The 17,984-nt window shown below is 46.3% G+C and overlaps 5 protein-coding genes across 8 annotated transcripts; 2 read left to right on the forward strand and 3 right to left on the reverse strand.

The window, feature by feature from the left end:
* Nucleotides 1-344: 344 nt before the first annotated feature.
* On the forward strand, nt 345-3,837 carry LOC131664543 (protein 5NUC-like). Its single transcript, XM_058935733.1, has 7 exons — nt 345-364; nt 1,108-1,290; nt 1,382-1,625; nt 1,748-2,527; nt 2,588-2,866; nt 3,101-3,290; nt 3,368-3,837. The coding sequence occupies exons 2-7, from the start codon at nt 1,178-1,180 to the stop codon at nt 3,544-3,546; spliced, it is 1,785 nt and encodes a 594-aa protein (XP_058791716.1). The 5' UTR covers nt 345-364; nt 1,108-1,177; the 3' UTR covers nt 3,547-3,837.
* Nucleotides 3,838-3,999: 162 nt separating this feature from the next.
* LOC131664544 (protein OSCP1) lies at nt 4,000-5,664 on the forward strand. The gene is made up of 4 exons (XM_058935734.1): nt 4,000-4,209; nt 4,375-4,697; nt 4,794-5,074; nt 5,146-5,664. The coding sequence occupies exons 1-4, from the start codon at nt 4,089-4,091 to the stop codon at nt 5,552-5,554; spliced, it is 1,134 nt and encodes a 377-aa protein (XP_058791717.1). The 5' UTR covers nt 4,000-4,088; the 3' UTR covers nt 5,555-5,664.
* LOC131664545 (enoyl-[acyl-carrier-protein] reductase, mitochondrial) lies at nt 5,629-7,246 on the reverse strand. The gene is made up of 5 exons (XM_058935735.1): nt 6,911-7,246; nt 6,611-6,847; nt 6,310-6,531; nt 5,998-6,228; nt 5,629-5,920 (listed from the first exon to the last, which is right to left on the reverse strand). The coding sequence occupies exons 1-5, from the start codon at nt 7,103-7,105 to the stop codon at nt 5,687-5,689; spliced, it is 1,119 nt and encodes a 372-aa protein (XP_058791718.1). The 5' UTR covers nt 7,106-7,246; the 3' UTR covers nt 5,629-5,686.
* Nucleotides 7,247-7,285: 39 nt separating this feature from the next.
* LOC131664542 (glucose dehydrogenase [FAD, quinone]-like) lies at nt 7,286-9,803 on the reverse strand. Its single transcript, XM_058935731.1, has 4 exons — nt 9,245-9,803; nt 8,657-9,173; nt 7,729-8,211; nt 7,286-7,670 (listed from the first exon to the last, which is right to left on the reverse strand). Exons 1-4 carry the CDS (start codon nt 9,757-9,759, stop codon nt 7,317-7,319), a joined length of 1,869 nt encoding a protein of 622 aa, XP_058791714.1. The 5' UTR covers nt 9,760-9,803; the 3' UTR covers nt 7,286-7,316.
* Nucleotides 9,804-14,306: 4,503 nt separating this feature from the next.
* Nucleotides 14,307-17,970, reverse strand: LOC131664488 (spermine oxidase). Of its 4 annotated transcripts, none has more exons than XM_058935626.1 (10): nt 17,773-17,968; nt 17,528-17,695; nt 17,189-17,453; nt 16,892-17,105; nt 16,596-16,829; nt 16,386-16,517; nt 16,106-16,305; nt 16,003-16,034; nt 15,719-15,776; nt 14,307-15,641 (listed from the first exon to the last, which is right to left on the reverse strand). In XM_058935626.1, exons 2-10 carry the CDS (start codon nt 17,673-17,675, stop codon nt 15,620-15,622), a joined length of 1,305 nt encoding a protein of 434 aa, XP_058791609.1. In that variant the 5' UTR covers nt 17,676-17,695; nt 17,773-17,968; the 3' UTR covers nt 14,307-15,619. The 4 variants fall into 4 exon arrangements, with proteins under 4 accessions (XP_058791609.1, XP_058791608.1, XP_058791607.1 ...); XM_058935625.1 differs by having other exon boundaries at nt 15,719-15,825; nt 15,911-16,034; nt 17,528-17,676; nt 17,773-17,966; XM_058935624.1 differs by having other exon boundaries at nt 15,719-15,825; nt 15,911-16,034; nt 17,773-17,966.
* Nucleotides 17,971-17,984: the final 14 nt, after the last annotated feature.

Below are 17,984 nucleotides of genomic sequence, written 5' to 3' on the forward strand. Positions count from 1 at the left end.
CAACCAATCATTGAACGAAAACAATATTCCAGCAATATTGAAATAGTGAGCTAGAAACAATAAAGTTCTCTGTGCAGGTAATGACGATCATAAATTGTTGTCTTGATCGATAATTAACATCAGTATACAATGATCGTTGTAAAGACATACTAAATAAAGGTCTGCTGCAATTTCAATGTGTATTATCTATTTGCGATAAATGTAATTGTAGAAGTCGAGTAGTTGACCGGAAAGCTTGGAAGAACCTTCAAGCTTCATATGTTTATACTATCTGTTGGAGGCCTTTTTTAAGCAGAGGTCAATTAGCGGTATAATACAGAAGAAAAATGTAGAAACAAATACAGGCAGAAAAATCAAGCGCAAGGTAAGTAATAACACGTTGAATTATTTTTCACCGATGTAGGTCTTTGGCCTACTTCCATAATATTTTCGCAATGGCGGGAACGGGAATGCTCGTGGAAGTTCTGGCGTCGGTCCCGAGCTCTCGATCACGCTGATGAGCCTTCAATACGAGGAATATCTACGAGACACACGGTCGCGAACGAGCGTCGATATTTTGAACAGTCAAGCAGATATCTAGCGGGTTCGAAGTAGCCATCGAAACGAGACCCGAGCCGTGGAAGATGAGGGTTCGGCGCGAATTAAACGGTCGCGAGCCGAGAGCGAATTGCGTTGAATGCGTCGAACGAGAAGTCATCGCCGAATCGGAGCGAACGAGGAGTAAACGAAGCAGCACTGCGCGCGAATGCAGTTGAAATAGCGTCGAGTCAGCATGCCAGCTACATAGACAGGCAAATTCCTCGAAAGCCGCGAGACAGCGAAGATTCGTTAAGGAGTCATCCGCCGGGGCGTCAATAACGCATAAAGAAATACGGAAGCAGGTAGGTCGCGCGATAGGAACTGCTGGCGTTGATAGCAAGCGACAGCGCGGCGCATTAGCGCTGCACGATGTCGTAAGGACCGAGAGCAGGACAGTGATACGGATAGTTAATTTAGGTGGAGAGAGCGCGATAAGGCAATTGGCAGCAATGGAGCAACGGCGAGAAGTATCATCGGATTGCGCGCCGCCACTACATAGAGCGACTCGACTTATGTACTTGCAAGCAGACAGTCAGTCAGTCAGTCAGTCAGTCAGCTTTCGGACGAGACGCCGCGTGCACGTGTTTCGCTCGCAACGATGAAGCGGTTATTTTGGCTGTGGGCGCTGGTGCTGGTAGCCGCTGCGGGCGCTGACGAGGCTGACGGGAAGCTGAGGCTGCGCATTCTTCACACCAACGACATGCACTCCAGGTAGGCTTGTACGTTATCGGCTGTCGGCCAGTGGTCGATGTGCCGAGCGGAAGGGATGCCGGTTACGGTGGCGGCCGCTTTCGGCGAGCAGGTTCGAGGAGGTGTCCAAGGAGGTCGGCTACTGCAGCAAGCTGGAGTCGGCGGTGGGCCTCTGCTACGGCGGCTTCGCCAGGCTGGCGAGCCTGGTGCGGACGGCGCGCGCCTCGGCCAACGCGTCCGGCGAGGCAGTGCTCTTTCTCAACGCCGGCGACACTTACCAGGGCACCAAGCTCTACAGCCACTACAAGGCTAGCATCGTCATCAAGTTTCTCAACATGCTGCGCCCCGACGTGGTGGTGAGCAGCCGACGCTCTTTCTCGCTCCCTTCCTCTTGCCCTCTCTTCCCGTGCGCGAACGTTGCCGGTCAGCGCTGGCCGGTCGATCTGTCGTACAATAACGCCGAGCATTGTGTGAAAAGAGCCTGGGCAATCACGAGTTCGACGACAAGATTGGCGGTCTGCTGCCTTACCTGAACCAGGCGAACTTCCCCGTGCTAGCGGCCAACCTGGACCTGAGTCTCGAGCCCGATCTGCGCGCCAGCAAGCGGCTGGCCAAGTCGCACGTGCTCCAGGTTGGCGGTCGATTGGTGGGCATCGTCGGCTACCTGACCCCCGAGACCGCCCAGCTGTCGCAGCCAGGTCGCGTGCGTTTCCTCGACGAGGTGGCGGCTGTGCGCGCCGAGGCCCGGCGGCTCGAGGAGCGCGGCTGCCACATCGTCATCGCGCTCGGCCACTCGGGCTACGAGACCGACCAGCGGATAGCCCGTGAGGTCGAGCAGGTCGACCTGGTGATCGGTGGCCACACCAACACCTTCCTGTACGGCAACGGCCGGCCGGACGAGGGGCCCGACCGCGAGGTGCCCGAGGGCCCCTACCCGACCGTCGTCACGCAGTCCAGCGGCCGCAAGGTCTACGTGGTGCAGGCCTACGCCTACACCAAGTACTTGGGCGATCTGCGTCTCGAGTTTGACGCTCGCGGTGAGGTCAGCCGCGTCGGCGGCTCGCCCATACTAGTGGACGCGCACGTGCCTAAGGACCCGGAGCTCGAAGCCGAGCTAGTCCGCTGGCAGGCGCCCCTCGCGAGCTTGGACGACCGCGTGGTCGGCACTACGCACGTGCTCCTCGACGGTGACGAGAAGGTCTGCCGGCTGGCCGAATGCAATCTCGGTAACCTCCTCACCGACGCCATCATCTACTACGTGAGTTTCGATTGCATTTTTGGCGTTTACTGTCACTCCATTCTCTCCATCGTCTTTTAGAATGCCCAACTGAATGCTGACTTCGAGGACAGACCCTGGACCGACAGCGCCGTAGCCATCAATCAAGCCGGGGGCATTAGAGCTTCGATCAACTTAATGAACGACGGAAAAGTCACCGTGAACGATATCATTACGAGCTTTCCTTTCACCACCAAAGTGTACAAAGTTCAGTTGCCTGGGCGGACACTCAAATCCGTTCTCGAGTGGAGCGTACATGACAGGATCAACAGGAGCGTCAGCTTGCATGGCGGGTCATTTCTTCAAATGTCCGGTCTCCAGGTAACGACTTAGGCTCTCCTAATCAATCGCACGTCATAGTATTCTTATTGGGAGCGTCAGAGCGCAAACGTTACATTCCGTGGTGCATTACCTCTCTCTCTCTCTCTCTCTCTCTCTCTCTCTCTCTCTCATCTACGCAATATCAGCTCTCTATCTCCTCTTTCCTTATCGCGTATCTACACACGTGACATTGCGTTCACCACGCGTTCACTCGTCTGCAATTGTCGCTTACAGGTCACTTACGACTTGGCGAAGCCAGTAGGATCACGCGTTATTTCAGCCAGGGTACGTTGCAGCTTGTGCATGGTACCGACCTACCACGATCTCGATCCTAATACAAACTACACCATTCTGATGAATGACTTTTTGTACAACGGTGGCGATGGATTTCAAATGTTCAAAGGCTTAAAGTACCAAGACATGAGTGAGTGTCGAGCGCAACACGGACCGAGCTCGATGGCCGCCGATTTCAAGCAACATCTTTTATTATCCTTATTCCAGATGTGACTATTGATGACGTGGTAACGAGATACATCAATCGCACCAGTCCTGTCTACGTGGGGCTCGAGGGTAGAATAAGCTTCGTGGAGCACGCAACAAGCTCGGCGGTGTCGCACGTACAACGATTATCGCTGAGCCTGCTAATTCTCCAATTTGTGGCTTTTGCGCGCTTCTTCTGACGACTCGCGCGGACTCTGCCTACCGATCTGACGTATGCCTGCGCGAGCGCGAGTGAAGTGCGTGTTCGACGCGTTTTACAAATTGCACGCGTTTTACAAATTTGTTAACTGCACGATAACACGTCGTCAGCTGGCGGTTTATATCAATTCTGATATAAGCTTCTCTGTGACATTAAAGTTGCCGCTTATGTTGAATGATGTGATAACAATGTGTACGGTCGATTAGCGAAAGCCCGCGAGGACGCGGTACAATAAATAAAAGCGAAAAAGGTCACGGGTGTTTATTTTCTTGCCCCTGTCGCGCGGTTTTTCTTAATTGCGTAGTGAGTTGCGTAGCCACAAGTACCCGAAACTACATGGGTAAGTTCGAGGCTTGAGTCGCAGCTCCGCGAGCGAGTGTGCGCAGAGGCGATTGTTTGGCTATTGGAGCGCCATAGAAACCGCGTTCGCGAAAGCTAAGTGCTGACCGAGAGCACAGCAGTAGCGTCAATTGATAAATGGGATTGATCGAAATAGGCTGACTGGTTGATTGAGGAAAAGCAATGTCGGCGACAGCGGATTACGCTACGCCCATCCTTTACATCAACATGGGAGGAGAAATGCTGTACGTTTTGCAGCAACGGCTGCAGACTCAAAAAATCAGCCCCGATAAAACCATCCAAGGCCAGTTAATTTTCTATATGTCTCGTTTGTCCAAAGCACTCGCGAGCGCACTATCGCACGTTCCTTCCGTACACGACCTGTACGCAACAACAATCTGTAAACGAATGCAAATATGACCGTGAACGAATAGCGAATCGACATTGGCTGAAAGGACAGTGGTTGCAGTGCTGAACGAGGTCATCTTCGCGCTACTGAACCCGAAGCAGTTGGAGCTGATTTGGGTGAAGGGGCCGCTGATGGGGCTGGGCCAGCTGCGCCCAATCCTGGAGCGAGTCGTGCTATCGTCGATTATGAAGCTCGACGCTAATAGCATGGCCAAACTATTTGACCTGATGATTATGATGGTCAAGTATCAGTTGACCACGGCCACCGGGCCCCGCGAGCTAATCCTCTCAAGTCTCAACCACCTGGACGCCATTCGCGACATGGCCGCGACGGATAGTAGCCTAGGAGACCTCGTCGATGCCTGCCACCGCCGTGTCCTTGACGTACGTCGTTGCTCATTATGTACATAATATATATTGTTGTCAAGCATATGACACTCGCAGACTAACTTCGACTTGAATACTGGCGCGTGTGTGCAGACCTACGGCCAGATGATGCACAAACAGGTTTGGCAGATCAGGACCGAGTGCCTCCACGAGCTTCAGCACCACAACGTGCGAGTGTCGATTCTGCTGAGGCTTGGCATGCAGAACCAAGACGCCACGTTCAACCGCCTGACGCAGAGGTACGACGAGAAGTACCAGGACCGCGAGCAACTGCTCGAGAACCTGCGGCTCGTCGACGTCGTCGCGGACGAGGATCCCTCGATAGGTCAGCTTAGCCTGCTCGGTGACCGCGCCACTCTCCTCGGCAAGAACGCGTAAGTTGGCAGTACACCCACACACTCCTTTCTGGTAATGAGTCGCTTCTCACTCACGACTCGATGATTAGGTACTGCACGAGCTACGGCCTGGCCGCGCCGACGTCCTCCTCCTGCCGTAACGTACTCGATCAGCAGACGATTCCGGCTAGAAGCAACAAGGTGCTGAGGCAGGAGCTGCAGACGCTTGCCACGCAACTGGGCAAGGAGGAAACTGCGCCCGCGAGGCCCTTCAGCCTTCAACTGCATTTGCGGCACGAGGAGAACGCCAATCGAGTGGACGAGAGCGCGGTGAACCAGCCGGTCGGCCGACCTACGACCGATGAAAACTACGACAACGCACGCCAATATCAGCTTCGACCGGACGATCAATACAGAAACACTCTCATCGACAACGTCAATGCGCAATTCGCGGACGACAACGACAACGCCACTCGTACTGATAGCGTAGATTTCATGAATTTGTTGGATGTCGTGTAATCAATGTTCATTTTCGTATGCAAGCTAGCCGTTACAAGTGGTTGGGTTCAATTGAGCAGCGCTCTCTTAAAAACTCGTGTTTGTCTTTATTTTGATCAATAAAAATATCATAAAAAAGGCTTATCACGTTATTTACCCGCAACTCGTTAAATCTAATATATATTTTATATTTTTCTGACCACCTGGTTTCAAAGCATTCGTCACTGCTTCCTTGTAGTCTCCAAATGGAACAAGCTGATACGCCGGAGCTTGTAATTTATTGTCTATAAATAATTGTTGCAATTCGTCGAGCATTCTGTGTCGCTCGGCCGTATCTGCATTCCGATTGGTCCAGGCAGTCATCCAAAAACCTTTGAAGCTAATGTCCTGCATATAATAAATACACGTAAACGTTTAGATGGCCGACGAGACCAGTGACTAAAGAAAACTTTTTTGACATTAACCTTGAAGATTAAGGACGAGGCCGGCACGGTCAGTGGCTCTCTTGACATGGCTCCGTAGGTCACCATAATTCCAGCGTGTCCGAGGTGCCTTTGAACTTCCGCTGCGCTTTTACCGCACACGCAATTTAATGCCAACTTGGGCTGGGCCAACTGTTTGCTTTTAAAAATATCGGTCGTTCTCAACTCTTGCTCCGTCAGAACGACGTCGGCGCCCAGGCACAAGAGCTGGTCCTAAATAATCGACAATCGGCTGTTTGAAAAACGTGGGTTGCGACAGCCATAGGCAAAGAAGTCTTGCAAAATAACAGCAACCTTCAAGTTCTGAACGTCGGGTCTTTCGCGAATAACGTTGACGCTTTTGAACCCCCATATCCTGCAGAGTTGAATAACGAATTGGCCTACAGCTGAATTAGCGCCGTTTTGAATGATTGTGTCCCCCTCTTTCAGAGCGACAAAGTCTTTGAGCATTCTGTAGGCTGTGCATGGATTTACATTGAGCATGCTGGCCACGGCGGTATCCATTTGGCTATGTATCTGCGAAAGGACTCGGACAATCGTGATTCGCTAACCGAACAAGGCATCGAACGGGTAAACAAAAGGAAGCAACGCTCACCTTGAACAGCTCATGAGATTCATATATTCCGTGCGTTTGCCACGTTCCTTTATTAACTCCATTGGGCACGACTTTGTCGCCAGGGCACAAGTTGCGGATGTCTGGGCCAACGGCGACTATTTGGCCGACACCTTCGTTACCAGCAACTGCGGGTAGCGGCGGTTTGCTAGGATATTTACCTTGTATCGTGTTGATGTCGGCTGGATTGACCGGCGCATAGAGCCACTTGACCGTAACCTACAATATATCGACCCTATGTTAGTATTGGACGCGTAATTTGCATTTTTGTATTCCACTTACGTGTTTTTGACTTGGCGCTTGGAGACAATCGGTTCTTATTTGAAGAACGTCCGCCGGTTCACCGTATTCTTTGTACACGAGTGACTTGACAACATTGGCGGAGCTTGACATCATTCTCTGTCCATTGAAGATCGATTTACGCAAATGACTTACAACTAGACTGCCGAAATTCGGCCCGATAGGCATAATTGGCATGAGAAATGCTTAAATGATATTATCACAGGTGAGTAGATGCGTTGCGCCGCGCAAGACTGTATATACTTATGGAGTAGGTAACGTATAGGTTAGAGAGTATAGCAGACGTATCGCTGCTTCGTATAGTCGGAGTCGCGCGAATGCGTGAGTGAGCGACTGACGTCGACTTAACCGCGCTTGCGCAGTCGAATTCAAACGCGAGCGAGAGGGCCTAAGCGGCCAGGACACCCCAGTGCTGCTTGACGAGGTCGGCAGCCTTCTCGCCGATCATGTAGGTGGGTGCGCAAGTGTGCCCGGCGACGATCTCGGGCATGATGCTGGCGTCGGCGACCCGCAAGCCCTCGACGCCGTGGACGCGGAGGCGCGCGTCGACGACACCGCCCTGACGGCGCGGCGCCATGCGGCAGGTGCCGGCAAAGTGGCCCAGGGTGGTGGACACGTGGCGAGCCACGCAGGCCCAGTAGTCGTCGCTGGCGAAGCGCGGACCCTCGCAGCCGGGGAAGGCCACCGGCAGTAGGCTGCTGTTGAAGCGGCGGAAGGCCCGCGTGGAGGCGACCTTGAGCGCCTGTGGCGAGAAATAGCGGATAGAGCACGGCCGAGCGTCGCGACTGGTGCTCACTCACAGCCTTGATGCCCCGCACCATGGTGGCCAGATCCTCCGGGTCTTGGTAGTAGTTGGCTTCGAGGCGCGGCGGCAGCAGCGGGTCGGCGCTGCGCAGGCTCACACGGCCGCGGCTCTTGGGCCGCATCAGTATCGGCACGATGCTGAAGGCGTCGCGGCCGCGGTACCCGGCGAACACGCCGCGCTCGAACTGCTCGCTAAGGCCCAGAAGGCTGCGCAAACCGCCCGACATGTCGCCCGTGAGCGCGCCCGCGCCCAGCACCAGCTCGATGTCCGGGTAGTCCTTGGCCGGCGGCGACTGTCCGGCCAGCAGGCTCCGCGTGTCGACGAAGGCCAGCGCCTCGGCGCCACCGGGCACCGTCAGAGGCCCACGTCCGCGCAGAATGTAATCCAGCGCGTACAGCGGGTTGCTGCTCAGCCGCGACTCCACGATGCTCACGCTGTCGTTCACCAGGAAGGTCAGTGCGGCCATGCTCACGTGGTCCTGCGGGTGCGAGCGATCAGCGCCACTGTACTAGCTCCGACTTTTTCCCGCGACACTTTCGCACTCGATACTTCCTCAGAGGAGTCCATAACAAATTTCACTTGGCTAAGCTCTATGCAGTGACAAAGGCGTTTCTGCTTGCTAGAGCTCCGTCACCCGTGTATACGGTGATAAAAATTCTCATCAACACCAGGCAATTTCGCTGCGACCGTTTCTTTGGCATTATTCCCGCGTTGTTGGGGCATTGCGTGACTGGTCGTCGCTAAAATTGAGTCTGAATTCTACCGCTCGTAGTTTAATTTTAAATTTATTGAGAAAAATTTGGGAAACTGCTAAGTAGAGGAGAAATCAATCAATCGAGTTTAAATCGCCGAAAAGAAAGATGATGCCGCGATAGTTTCTACGAAAATATCGGCAGTTGGTTATGGGTATCACGTAGGGCTACCTGCAGGTTGCGGCCCACCCCGGGCAGGTCCTCCAACGTCTCGATGCCCAGCGGGTCCAGCTGGTCACGCGGCCCCAGCCCCGACAGCAGCAGCAGTTGCGGCGAGCCCAGCGCTCCGGCGCAAAGCAACACCTCGCGGCGCGCGCGCGCCACGCGTGGCCGGCCGTCGGCGCCTAGGTAGCGCACGCCCACGGCACGGAGCGAGCGCGGGGGCCGGCGCTCCAGCAGGACCTTGGTGACGCGCGAGCGCGCGGCCACGCGCAGATTGCGCCGGCGCCGCGGGCCCCGCGTGACCGGCTCGAGGAAGGCCTTGCTGGCGCTGACGCGTCGTCCGCCGCGCAGGTTGGCCTGCACCGGCGAGAAGCCCAGGATGCCACGGCCGTTGTAGTCGCGCAGCGGGTAGCCCAGCTCGGCAGCCGCGCGCAGGAAGGGCTCGCGCAGCCGCGAGGCGTACGGCACGTCGGCCACGTCCAGGTAGCCGCCGCGCGCGTGGTAACCCGCGTCCTGGCGACTCAGTCTGCGCAGGCGAAAGCACTCTCCGTTAGGCGGCCGCCAGCCCAGAGGCGCGCGCGAGACCGCCGCGGTTACCTGCTGTTCTCCGACTTGAGGAAGTAGCCCAGCAGATGGTCGTAGCTCCAACCGGGATTGCCGGCGGCCTGCCAGGCGTCGTAGTCGGCGCGCGCGCCCCTCGTGTACAGCATGAAGTTGATGACCGAGGTGCCGCCGAGGGCTCGGCCGCGCGGCCAGTTGCACCTGCCGTCGGTCATCGATAGGCAGTAGCCACGCTCGGCGCTCGGTTCCGTGCGGTAGCCCCAGTTGTATTGGCTGACCTGCATCAGCGGCGCCAGCAGCGGCACGTCCGTCAGCCACGACTCCTCGCCGCCGGCCTCCAGCAGTAGCACCTTCCAGTCGGCGATTTCGCTCAGCCGGTTGGCCAGCACCGAGCCGCCCGAGCCCGCGCCCACGATCACGAAGTCGTAGCTGCCGGCCTCGAGGTCGCCCGTGGAGTTGGCGGCGAGCCCGGCGCCGGGTCCGGCGACGAGCAGCCCCACGGCGGCCGCGAGGCCGAACCACGGCCAGGCCGCGACGCGCGCCACCCTCATTGCAATGGACGAGCTTCGAAAGCACGCTGACGCTGCTACTCCGACTCGGCCGATCGCCGGTCGCCAATTGACGGTCGGAAAAGCTGCAACGAGTCTCGAGCGAACTCGGCCCTCTGCTCTCTCTCTCTCTCTCTCTTTCTCCCTCTCTCAGAGGCTCAAGGCTGCACGTAACGCGGCCCGAAATCACACCTTATTCGCTCTCGGTGCTTGCGCGTCAATTAACAAACGACTCGCCAAGGCCAAGGCGGCGCGCATTCCACCGACTGTGGGTTTCTCGACTTATCCAAGGGTAATATTTGATGTAGTAATGCAGCGCCGTAAGGCCCTTGCTGGCTGTTCAATTGGGAAAGCTTTGGATTAGGCTCGCGCCGCTTCATGGCTAATTTCGCATTCCAAGCACCTCTCGCTCGTCAATGACTCTTCAAATGGCTGCCAATGATTGCGCGTTTTCAGCGTTAAAAGCATCGGCGCGTCGCGTTGCATGCGCGGCGGCGCGTCGACACGCTCAAGACAGACAGCAAGTGTGCAATGCGCCGATCGCCTGACGTTTTAATACCTGTTAGCTTAATAATAGACGCGCTGACTTGGCGCCAATTCGCAGAGGCCGCCTAGCGATAGCCGACTTTTCCAGAGCGTTCCTCAAGCGTTCGCGAAAGCTCGCGAAAGCTCGCGAAAGCCCTGATCTCGAAACCACGGCAATGGGCCGCCAAAACCTCGACGCGATGACTTTTCACGCATTCCGATCCCGCGCAGATGGCACCTGCCATGCTGTGTCGCTCGCGCGCGATATGTCTCGACAGTCCCGATTGGAAGACGCCTCGAATTGCGGCATCGACGGAACATGATTGTTGCGCGAGCCACGATACGCGGCGTGTGAGCGCCGCCGACGGATCAATTCGGGCTCTGTTTTTCCTTAAAATTTCTCCAGCGCGCCGGTAGCAGGCGATTACTTGGCGCTTGCGCAAGTAAAGAGCACAGTGAAAGCTCGCCATGCCACCATTCAGATATCAATGATGCATATCGAAAACCTACCAAACCGCACGCACATCGCCTCTCGGCAATTGGATAATCACCGGGCATGGCTCGCTGATGCTACTACGACAGTACTGAGATTCCGACAGAGGAAAGTAGCGCACCATGGCAATAAAGACAGATGATGTGTCGCGAAGAGTCGCCCAACTGCGTGCGCAGATCTCGCGCTCGTGCAGCGCGCGTTTTTCATCGGGTACGCGAGCTCGCGACCGACCTACATTTCGCTCCACATCTGATTTTTACGTGCACCGGTGTATAGGTACATGTAACACCAAAGAAAATGAAAGTCCATCGTTAAACGCAGGTCTTACTTCATGCACTTGGCCTCTTTTCTCATCATCCAAGTGTTCGCCGCCGATAACTAATTGCTTCGTTCGATAAACCTCCATTCGAAATCGTTAGTTTTTCGGAGAATAATTATCTTCATTTTGCGCCATGAATCGTTCAAGACCGACCAACAACTCTGATAAAACTGATGGACTGATCAATACGCGCCTCGGCATTTCAACACCATTTGCAAGCGCCTCTGCTTGGCTAACGATCTTCGCCGTGAATACAAACAATGCAGTCTTTTCATATGCTGATATTCGAGTGGACGTACTCATTGAACATCTAATTGAAGGCCTTATCGGTTAAGGACATTCTCCTGAAAATTACTTTTCTTGTGATTTTCTTCGAACGTTGAAAACAAGTCCTTTTTTCATTACCTGCACTACAGAACAAAATTCAACATATAAACTGAAACTTACGCAGGAAATCACGTAATCTCGATGTAACGTAATCCTGTGTTATATTCAGCCAATTGTTAACTAGCTAGTTCGGCAAGTTGGTATTCTCTCTAAGCAAATTCTTTTGTCCATGCTGCTTGTTCAAACCGCGATATCATGCTTTCCAAGACTGATTCAGAAAATTCTCCGGAATTTAAAAGACGATTTATATTAGTTATTGAAACTTGCTGATGCCGTTTTTTATCAAAATCACGTCAACTCACTTGATAAAAAGTAACAGTAAAGTGCTCGCAACTGCTGGTTCAAACTTTGACATATCTATATGGTTTTCCGTTGATCGTATATAAGTCAAACGTTGCACCTTAGACTAATTTCTAGGCATCTTGTACAATCCCTCCAAACCTCTCTATACCTCGTTAAATTGTACCTCTGCAGCATTCCATATGAATGTAGTTGTTGAAGTCGCAATAACAATAATATATACCATTCCTATAACGATAACAGGCAATTCCTTACAATTGTGGCATTTACTAATTTATAATTATAATTATAATGTTATTATAATAATGTTATTATTATAATGTTGCATTAGTAATGTCATCAGTAATACATTAGTAATGTATTCGCTTGTCTTTTAAACGACCTTCAGGCTTCTGTTTCACTCTACCATTTTCTTTGCGCTTTCTTTCGTCAATCTCTATCTTTATCCAAGTTTTTCTCTGCTTAGTAAAAAAAACATTATTTCATAAAGTAAGTTTTCGTATAGCATAAGATGATTTTTTGTTTTTAATATATATATTTTTTATTATTATTATTATGATTGTTATTATTACTATTATATAATAGTCATTCTTAAAAACCATGAAATTACTTTAATCATTTATCTTTTTTACGTAAATTGTAATTTTTCAAAATGATTATTTTTGACATTTTTGTAGTTTAAAATTAATTCATTTGTAATAAAAAATGCAATATTTTGAATATTAAACGATATGATAATTAATGGCAAGTATTATTCCAGTACGTGAATTTTGACTCAATTGTGAGTCAAGTATGAATTATGTTGTTTCTTCTCTTTCGAAGATATAGTTATTATTTAGCAATGAGATAAGATATGTAGTCACAGAAAGACATGCTGTAACGGTTGGATAAATAAATAAATTATTCAACACCGTTAACGATAATTCCATCTTCGATGCGAGGCTAACCACTGCCTCGATCCGCTCCTGATATGCCTGATATTAGTGCGCACACGTTGCGCGCGGCTGAAAACGAGTGCGAAAGCACAAAGCAAATCAACAGAAGTATGAAATCAAGGGTCAGTTATCTAATGCGAGCATGAATTAGTGGGATATTAAATAGGCGAACATGAAGTGTGACGTGAATTAGAATAAAAAGTGCGATCTTTATTTCGTCTTTCTGCGACAATATAAATTACAATAGTTCACAGTGGAAAGAGTTACAGGAAAGATTTATGAAAAACAATCGAGCCAGGTTCATCCCGAGATCAGTAAGTGGGCTGTGGTTACCATTCATGAAAAGTCGAATTGTGCAGGATCATCAAACATTACCTACCTTGCTTTTCTTCATCTACCTTTAACATGTCATAAATACATCTCGACATTAATGTTGACCCTTTTTGCACTAGTTAACCGACATGATCTTTGAACCTTTAAACCACGAGTCTATTTCGCTTAGAAAAACACACTTCAAAAGTCACTCATGTTAACTTTTTGCTGTCGTTAAATGGCTCGGTAATTCCACTGCTGCAATCAATGCCCTTCGTATTTTCCCCCTTGATTTGCATTGGTGCGATTCTCTTACAAATACAAAAAACCGACACAATTATAAGGGCAACTTATTCTTTGAGAAATATTTTGTAAAGAAAGCACTTGCAGAAATTCATGCAGATGTGGAAGAAAAGCTTCAAAGAGATATTCGATCAAACTTTTGTTACCAGCAGAGTTATTAAATTATTACATATGCAAGATGCTATGAAAAAAGTAGCTGTTTTTTTAAACGAGGACTATTGAAGAATCTTCTTCGCAAAACCAGAAGTCCTTTGGAACCATTACGTTTGGTTTGTATTGAATGTGACAGGGATATCTAGAAGTTTCTTACCATAGTAAGACGACCTTATAAAAGCTCTAATCTCAATAAATGGCAAACTGAAACCTCTTCCTCAAAACCGTATACATGAAGACAATCCATGGGTTCTTAAAATTTTGCGACACCCTTTTCATATGCTGGATGAGCGGCTGGGTCTCTTTACAGACAGCTAGAATCAAAAGGAAGAAGAAAAGGGCCAAGTCCAACAAGATAACGATACCGTTTCTTACATCCGTCAACAGACAATCATACTCTGATCACGATTCTGATGCAAGAGTCTCATAATTCTATAGCAACAAGCTCATGAAAAAGTCGGCCAAGAAAATCGCGAGGGGAGAAAAGAAGGACGAGGGAACAAAAAAGTAGACGGCGAGAATGCGAAAAATGGTCAAAAAAAGTCGGCCCGAGTTAGCTGCTTCTTTTGCCGATCGAAGCGATATTACCAGATATTACTCCTCGTCTAGTCGCGTGCCGCTCTCCCACTTTTACCGCGCGCCCGCATACTTTTCTACGGTGCACTTCCAAATTTTCGGCCGGTCTCTCACGTTCGCGCTCGTTATTCCGTCGCAATTGGTCCTTATTACATGCGCGTGACTTACGATTATTAATGACGGATTTTAACAAAATTGTATATGAAAACACTTTAATGTAATATTTTGTTTCGTTTATTATAATATATAATAGTTGACAGATATTCAAAAATGTTATTTCTGTAATTTGAATTTAATTGTTAGCTGTGGTACAAAAATAGATATCGAAGATTTTCAAGTCTTATATGGTTATGATGTTAAAAAATAGTCAGCTGTGTGTTTGTATGGACAATGAAGTATATGGACAATGGACTAAACCAATAATAAAAATATTAAAGTTTTCTATAATATTGTAGGTAAGTCATTCTTTTTACCTTAAATCAGAATTAGTAAAAACATCGTATTCTTCTTTATTTAATAAAGCTTTATAAACATTGTCAATTTTCACTTTTAAATCAACAAAATGCTTTTCCGCATTACACTTATCTATATCACCGAATAAAGCAGACCTAATGAATGACTAGATCGGACTTTAGATCGATTGAAAAATGTCACATATTCCAAAAATAATTTTAAACAAACCATGAAAGTCTTCTACAGCGGTATAATTTTGTCAGTGAAAATTAACCAAACGTTCCCTTGTCCAGATCTTGGCAAATAAAATGGAGATGATGTTATCATAACTAGAATGTAAGAAAATAGTATATACCTAATATATTTGGGAGAGATTCTCATCTCGTGTGCCATTCCACCTTCGCTTTGCTCGGGCATAAACATCACACGAGACAATAATCTATTTTCCCGCACTAGTAGGGTAATGTATTATACTTTTTAGCGTATATTTTGTTAGAAAACTTTGTTTATAAACTTATAGATATTTTCACATACACTTTGATGGTTTTTATTATTTTCTAAATCTGCATCCTGATATAGTTTTTCTTAAGAATTAATACTTTTCACTTTTAACAAGTATTTAACACAATCAAACTGCATAAACACATTAACTTCAACAAAATATTTAAAACTTTTAGATACTTTTCAAAATTGCCAAAAGTAAAAATATTTAAATAAAATTATTTTTACGTTTTGTTGATAAATGCAAATTTTGAACCATGAACGATTACAGAAACCACTCTGTCAACAGAAATTCTCAACCTATTACTATCGTTGTATTACTCAAATTCCATTCAAAAAAATAGTACATTTCCTAACGGGTGCGTAAAGGCTTTTTTAAGGAAACTAGAAGTTTACGGCACGAATCAGAAGCGAATGCTGGAACGAGTTTCATCAAAAAGCCTTTTCATATCAGCAAATTACAATATGTTCCCGTATGAAAGCCGGAACCAAGAGCCGAAAGTGCAATTTCAAAATGTCAGATAATAAATTCAGTTATATTATACAACATAACTGCTATTTCTAATCGGATATCTAATAAAAAATTTTCTTGTTACTCATTTCTGTTTACAAGTGAGATTTTAAACATCTAGAAGCATAATTAATGGCAATGAATAAATTTAAATATAGATATATTGACGTATAAAATATAAAAATCTTGTGTACCTATAATATTCAATAATTCTATCAGCTTCTCGAAATCCAGTTTCAATGGCTCCATGTACTGTTGAATAAAAATGTTCATGAGTAGCCTCCCCAGCAAATAAAACAATCTATAAGAAAGTCAAGTATTTACCAATTCATTAGCTTATAAAAATTTTTAATTTTAGCATGATTTTATACTTATGTTAATATTACCGGATTATTATTGCTGGCTTCTATTGGCTTGGATAAAGAATTACTATCAATTCCTAATTTTTCAGTTTCTAAACTGCGATAACTATACGAACCTCTGACATGTTTGTCACTATACCATTTTGATCTAAAACATAAATGAAAAAACCTATTACATTTGCTATAAGTAAATATTATAAATTTTTTATCAAATTTTACCTCACAATAGATATTGGTTTGGGAATATCATAAATATGACCCAGAAATATTTGTAATATTAAATAAAATTCATTTAAAACTTTTTCATCTGATAACGTTTCTGCATATCTTGAGCTTGGACCAACAATCCATCCAGATAAAATTCGTGGTTGATAGTCAACGGTGAAAAATAGAAATAGATCACATAGCCAAGATTTATCCTAGAACAGAAACATTAACTGCATAAAATGATTTAATACATAAACTATATAAACAATGATTATCAATCATGTCATTTTACATTGCCATATTTTTTTAAAAAATTCAATTTTTGTTTTTCTGTCCACATGAGGCATAAAGCTCCAGCATTTTTTGGCCACCATTGATGTGAGAATTCCAAAAAAAATTTATTTGTTACACCAATACTCAAACCCTTTCAACAATAATAAAATATTTAAACTTTAAATATCGTCACATTACAAAATTATAACATTGTTTTAATTTTTAAAACCTTGATAGCGTCAATTTTTAATTTAGATAGAGCAGGTTTAAATAACGTTGAATACTGTTCCTTTAATACACCCAATGATGGTGTAAAAATTACGTTAGACACTTCAAATACTGAATTATCGGTTGTAACTACTTTTATATTATTCTCTTTAGAATAATCAATAAGCGAAACTTCCTTATTAAACAAAATTTTTTCATAAACAGGAAGGGGCTTATTTCCATCTGGATAATTTCGCTATGAAATAAATAGAATTTAAATAAAAATTGCAATAATTGACAATAAGCAGGTATACATACAGTTAATAAATCAAATATTTTTGAGTATCCATTTGTCTTCCAATTTAAAAGAGAATCTCCTTTACATTGCCAATAATCCTTCAATCTTATAGCTGAAATATTATACCAAGTATCACTACATTCAATAGAATTTTCATAATTATGCAAAAAATTTAGAATCTCCTCTTCTTTTCCTTTGGTTATTAATGGATTATTATAAATTTCTTTGTAAAATCTAACATAGAATATAAATATTTACGTAAAAATTTTATCAAACAATAATTCTATTTCTTTTTTTCAAATTCGTATGTTAATTACTCTTGTGTAAAATAATCGCCATAAGAAGTCCCTGGTTTATAATCAATTTCCTTTGCCATATCTGCAATCTTATTATAAATTCTTATGATTTCAACTGATTCTTGTTCTGAAAGAACTTCACCCAATGAATTAACAAAAATATGTTTTGATGGATTGTTAATGTTGCTAGAAGATTCTAATAAATTGTGAGGTGAAGCAAGGCTGTAAATAATATTATTTTCTTCTCCATGACACCATTGAGCTCCTAATTCAAGAATATTTTCAGCTAAAAAAATTATTTTATGTAATAATTTTTTATTAATAAAAGATTTCATATTTTTTTTAATTAGTTATACTTACAAAATTTTACTGTATGTATTCTTCCTCCGATTCGATTTTTTGCTTCAAGAATCAATACATTATTTAGACCTTTTTCTATTAGACGTGAAGCAGCAGCTATTCCTGCTGCACCAGCTCCAATAATTATTACTTTTGGTTTAGTAACCATTCTTATAAAGAAAAATTATACTGTTTTTTAATAAAAATCATTTCACATGACAACTATTCGTATTGCTAGTAATCTAGATATATATAACCTAACTCACCTTTTAATTTAAATATTTTCTTAACTAACAATTTCTCTGAGCGTTTTCAGCTTCAATTTGAATCTATTACTAAAATAAATAGAGTATAAAGGCCGTCTAGAACTAGAAACCATATAACTACTCCTCATGCATACAGCGCGACTGAATCTACGGAAGCCCGGTCATGACATGAGCGATACATGTTACTGTGCACAAAACGAGTTGCCGTGCAA

Source organism: Phymastichus coffea, unplaced genomic scaffold (assembly GCF_024137745.1).
Source record: "Phymastichus coffea isolate CEN01 unplaced genomic scaffold, Cenicafe_Pcof_1.1 PCOF00044, whole genome shotgun sequence".
NCBI lineage: Eukaryota > Metazoa > Arthropoda > Insecta > Hymenoptera > Eulophidae > Phymastichus > Phymastichus coffea.